Raw genomic sequence first — 5,106 nt, forward strand, 5'->3', positions numbered from 1 at the left:
ATGCCTGTCAAAGAGATATATGGATGCAGGGTCCAACCAGGAAAACAGAAACTGCTCTAAGTATTTAACATAGGGAGAATTTAATTCAAGAAATGTGTAAAACAGGTGAAAACAGAGCTAAGAAACCAAAAAAGGGACAGTTATTTTTCAAAAGGATGAATCAACTATGATTCCAAAGATGAAAGAATAAAGGAAAGAGCCTGTGACACTGGGCACAGGGTCAGAGGTCATGGGTCACGTGGCCAGAGCTGGAATGTGGGGGTGTGGTGGGGAACACCTTTGCTTTTCCCACCCTCCAGCTCTCCACTGTCCTCCTCCTGCTTGCCATTCAAATCCAGCTGGCAACCAGCTCACAAGGAAGCTTGGAAATGCAGCTTGCAGGGATTAGTGTCCCAGTGTTATGGACCAGAGGAGAGGAAAGAAGAGCCAGGAGTGAACGCCAGGGCAAACAAGTCTAGGACCCTAAAGCCACACAAAATATTTTTAAAAATTAATAGTTAACAAATCCTAGTTGAAGGCTGATAATTTATATTGGAAGAATAAAGTTGTTTGCAGTGGCTCCCATCAATGGGATACCAAAGTCTGGGAGCTTGAGGCATTACCCATTAAAATCAGGACAGCCTTGTCAGAAGGGCCAGTTATGTGTGTATATGTCCACATTTCTAACTGATGTTAGGAGCCCTGTAATATTCCTGAATTTAGTCAACCTTATTAAGAACACTGCCTGCCTGAATTTCTTGGCCTTTTAAATTAAGAAAGCTCCTACCTCTAAACCTGAGTTGTCCCTTTTCTTTCATTTGGAATGCTGAGAATCCCTCATCACTTTTCTTGTTAACCTTCTATTTATCCATTTGAAGGTTGCTGAGATTTGCTTATACTATAACTTCAGTGATATTTTTCAAGATGAATTTTCATTTCAATCACCAAAACTCTACTGCACAGGATATGGTAAATATTTGTGCTCATTCCTTTGAAGCCTCAACCTGGCTGGCACCACTCTCTAAATATAGATCAGGATTAACTGAGTAATAAGGCAAGAGTTCACTGTAGTTTCTCTAATAAATTCTTCAATACTGTTGCTGTAGAGGAGTCTTTCAAAGGATTTAACCTCAGGTAGACAGAAACTTCACAAGATTGGGAAATGTTCACATTCTAAAACATTCACTATGTTTGAATCATTGTGACAAGCTTTATGTTATCAATGAGATCCAGATAAAATATTTTCCATATTTTCAGTCCCCTATTTCACAAATTTCATCATGATTTTCGTTTGTTTTGAGGAAACTAGTTGTTTTACTGTATTTCTACTGGTTCTAAAGCTAATCTTGTTTCCTCCCTCCCATCTAAAATTGGGCATGTTTCATATTTCACAAGTATGTGCTAGTTCCTATTCCATTAAATTTTTAAGGGCAGTAATAATGGAAAATGGAACTGATCACATTAAAAAGGGATAAGAAGTAAGCAAAAGGCTTTAATTTAAAATTATGAGGGAAGCTCAGTGTTTCAGGAAAATAGCAGTGAAGGAAAAATACCTCTTTATAAGGAGCAGAAGAAAACCTTAAGGCTAAGTTAAATTAGACATATCAAACATTTCATGGGAAAGAGAGACAGATGTGCTTTTGGAACTGGAAAAATATTGGTTAACTTTTAGTTGTGATCACACTTGGTGGTGTCTATGTGAAGCAAATGTTTTGGCTCTAAACTCGTTTTTGCGACTTTTACGTTTTCTGCGTTTACCACCCTGAAGACAGAAGACAGGAGAATAAGGCATATTCTGACTGTCTGATAAGGTAAATCAGAAAACTTGCCCTTGTCTCAGTAACACCACTTAGTGATAAACAATTCAGTGTCTTTCAACGGAAATATTCCCCTTAAAAGCCACACAAACCAGAAATGAGAGCAAAATTGGAGAAAGTGGTCTTACTGCATTTTGCTACCCATAATTCATTTGCTCACATGAGCAAACATGGTGTTGGAAAGGGCCTGTGACATCATTAGACTAAATACGTCTGCTGTCCTGTCAATGAGGCAGATTGTAACAAATATTATTTCATCTTAAAATAGTTTTAATGGGATATTTTAATTCATTTTTTTCTGAAGTGGCCCTAATATATTTTAAGACGTACAAAAATTTAAAATGTCAGAAAACCAAATAATTCTACATTTGTTACCTGTCTCCCATGAGACACTGGGTGTTTATGTTTGTTTGATAAAACTTTATCTCTGGACACAACAATATCCTTTAGCATCTTAGAATGTTAGGGTAGAAAAGGAACCACCAGTCCTTAATTTCAATGATGAAAGTGTGGCAGAAAAAGGCCATGATTTCTGCAAGGTGGCACAGAAAAGTACAGTGAAGACATAATTTAAACTTAAATTTCACTGGGCTGGTGGCTCGCACTTGTAATCCCAGCACTTTGGGAGGCCGAGGCAGGCGGATCACCTGAGGTCGGGAGTTTGAGACCAGCCTGACTAACATGGAAAAACTTAGTCTCTACTAAAAATACAAAATTAGCTGGGCGTGGTGGTGCATGCCTGTAATACCAGCTATCTGGAGGCTGAGGCAGGAGAATCGCTTGAACCCGGGAGACAGAGGTTGCGGTGAGCTGAGATTGCTCCATTGCACTCCAGCCTGAGCAACAAGAGTGAAACTCCGCCTCAAAAAAACCTCTTAAGTTTGTTGATCTTCTAAACTCAAGCTCAGAGAACCTTCTATTATACCTCACTTGTGAACTAAGAACCATTTCCTCAATACTTGTAACTCACTCTGCACAAGCCAAGTCACTGCAACACCTTGCTTGCATCTGCAAATTTATATCAGTAGCTCAGAAAACGTGTTCATATAGCTGAGACATTTTGCTCAAGAAGAAATAGAGTTTTAATAGTCTATTAATTAACGGTCCCAAGAAAACAGGCTGCCTCCAGTTGTATGTGGGTTCCTTAATGAGTAACACAAGTGTCAGGGCGAGTAACAGAATGGCCTGAGTACGGAAGTTAGCAATGAAAGTCTCCACAAAAATATTAATACTTTCCTAGAGAGAAAGCCTTTTTTAAGTGGGAGCCTTTATTAAAGTCCAGAGTTAAAAAGTAATCTCTTTAACGTTGAGATTATAGACTTTTAGAAAGGTCATTTATGCTATGTTCCAGGCCTATGCTAAGTTCTAGGCCAAAAAGACCTGTAAATAGCACCAGAGCTGCTAGCCTGGGTCCTGGAACCCATGCCCATGCTGCTTCTATGGGGCACCCTTTCTATAATACATCCCCCCAAATGCAAACACTAGAGCAAGATTGACCCCACTGAAGCCTAGATAGTGCTTACATTGAAGACGATAGATTTTTTGCTGTTATTTTCGGTTGAGGACTACACAAAAACACATCCGACCTGTGCTAGAGTAAGTATGTAGGAGAGCGAAAGAAGCGTTGGGACATTTTAACTCGACTAAAAAGGAACACAGCGATCCCCTCGCTAAACTTGTCGCCAAGTTCCCTCCTCGCCACCCAGGGGTGCGGGAAAGCCCCCTCCCGCCCCAGGGCCCCGGCAACAGTGGGGGACGCTGGCTCGCCAGTTTCCTTCCCTCCAGCTCCCCGCGCTCCCCGCAGGGCGGGCCGGGGCGGGGACAGAGGAGCGCGGCGCGGAGGGTCGCAGGCTGCCCGTGAAGGGAGGAGGGAGGCTGGCGAGCGGTTTTATTGTTTCCTTTCGCCCTCCTCCTCCCGCGCCTCGGCCCCAGCGTCACTGGAAAGCCGCCCTAGACGCCCGACGGCTGGTTATTTATAGCGCGGGCTGCGCGCGCGTCACGGAGCCCGGCCAGGCTGACTGGGCCGCTGACGCGCTTGGCCGCGGGGCCGAGTCCGCGGGGCTGCGCGCCGGGCGCCTGCGACAATGGGCTTCTGTGTGTGCAGCTGCGGCCGCCGCCGGCGGCCGGGGGAGGGGGGCGGGCGACTCCCCAGCTCCCCTCCTTTTCGGCCGCGACCCCCGGAAAGGTAATCGGCCTCTTTCGCTCCCGGCTAGGACCCGGGCCTTGTGGACTTTTTTTTTTTTTTTCCTATTTTATCAGTAAGTTCCTCTTGCCTCAGGCTCCGCTTTCACTTCCCGCGTTCCCCACCACCCCCAAACCGCCCCAACGTATCGAAAGAGGGGGATCTATCCGGCCGGGGGCGCCACTTTGTGCTCCCGGGGAGCGGGACGTACCAGGCGCGCCCAGCGGGGGATGCGGTGACCGAGGGGCCGGGAGCGCCGGGCAGGTAACGTATCCTGGACCTAGAGTGGAGGGCTTTGTTTGGAGCGGGAGGAGGGGAGCGGGGGTGGGTGTGAACGCCGGACAGCCCTTCTGGGACTCCTCTCCCCCGCCTCCGCCCCCTCGCCTGCGCGCTGGAAGCCAATCGGGTTGTGTAGCGCGAAGAGCGAAAGAGAAACTTCTCCTGCGTGACTGACTAGTTGAGGCTCCGCCCGAGAAGCCGAGATAAAAGAGGCCCGGCTCCCGCCGCCGGCCCGCCCGCCTCTCCTCCCCCTCTTTTCCTCCCCCGGCCGCTCCCTCCCGTCGCCCCACTCCGCGAAGGCTGCGGACCGGCCCCCCACATCTCCCCCACCACCTCTGGCGGGTAGGGATCGTGGACGCCCCCGCCCTGCGGAAGGTGGGGCTGGTGCGGATTTTAGGGACTTCCTGGGACGCGGAGACCGGTTCTGAACCATCCATCCCCTTTCAGCTACCAGGAACCAGGGAAAGCTCGCTCTGGAGCGTCTCGCACGTGGCAGGCAGGCAGAGAACTTGCTGTACCTTCTAGGAAATTGCAATCGATTTGTAACGCACTTTCGCTAATTGGGAGTTCAAAATTAAACTTTAATAAAGCATTTGTGTCGTCTCGTCTAATTGTGAAAGCTTCCATCCGTCCTGGTAGATAGACTCTGAGTCTCAAGTTAATGGCGCTAAGCTAGATTTCCCCCCCAAGTACAATTCCGTCAGCCGTCATCGGCGCAGCTGGATTTCCGTAAGGTACAGATGTTGCTAATGACAGCTTAAGCACGGATGGGCAGATAGCATACGGAATGCAACATGTTGCCATATGGTTCCTTTAGCCTTTCACCTCCAGGGATATCAATCACATATA

General features: G+C 47.1%; 1 protein-coding gene across 1 annotated transcript; it reads left to right on the plus strand.

Moving 5' to 3' along the window:
- The first annotated feature begins 1,425 nt into the window (after nt 1-1,425).
- LOC144582939 (uncharacterized) lies at nt 1,426-4,865 on the plus strand. Its single transcript, XM_078375631.1, has 4 exons — nt 1,426-1,457; nt 3,503-3,981; nt 4,075-4,242; nt 4,705-4,865. The coding sequence occupies exons 1-3, from the start codon at nt 1,426-1,428 to the stop codon at nt 4,215-4,217; spliced, it is 654 nt and encodes a 217-aa protein (XP_078231757.1). The 3' UTR covers nt 4,218-4,242; nt 4,705-4,865.
- The last annotated feature ends 241 nt before the right edge of the window (nt 4,866-5,106 follow it).

This window comes from Callithrix jacchus, chromosome 6, assembly GCF_049354715.1.
Source record: "Callithrix jacchus isolate 240 chromosome 6, calJac240_pri, whole genome shotgun sequence".
Lineage (NCBI taxonomy): Eukaryota > Metazoa > Chordata > Mammalia > Primates > Cebidae > Callithrix > Callithrix jacchus.

Coding starts and splice junctions, on each gene's coding strand:
- LOC144582939 (XM_078375631.1), top strand. CDS start 1,426: ATGGAACTGATCACATTAAAAAGGGATAAGAA. Junction 1,458..3,502: donor ACATTAAAAAGGGATAAGAA/GTAAGCAAAAGG, acceptor CTCGCCACCCAG/GGGTGCGGGAAAGCCCCCTC. Junction 3,982..4,074: donor CGGCCGCGACCCCCGGAAAG/GTAATCGGCCTC, acceptor CTCTTGCCTCAG/GCTCCGCTTTCACTTCCCGC.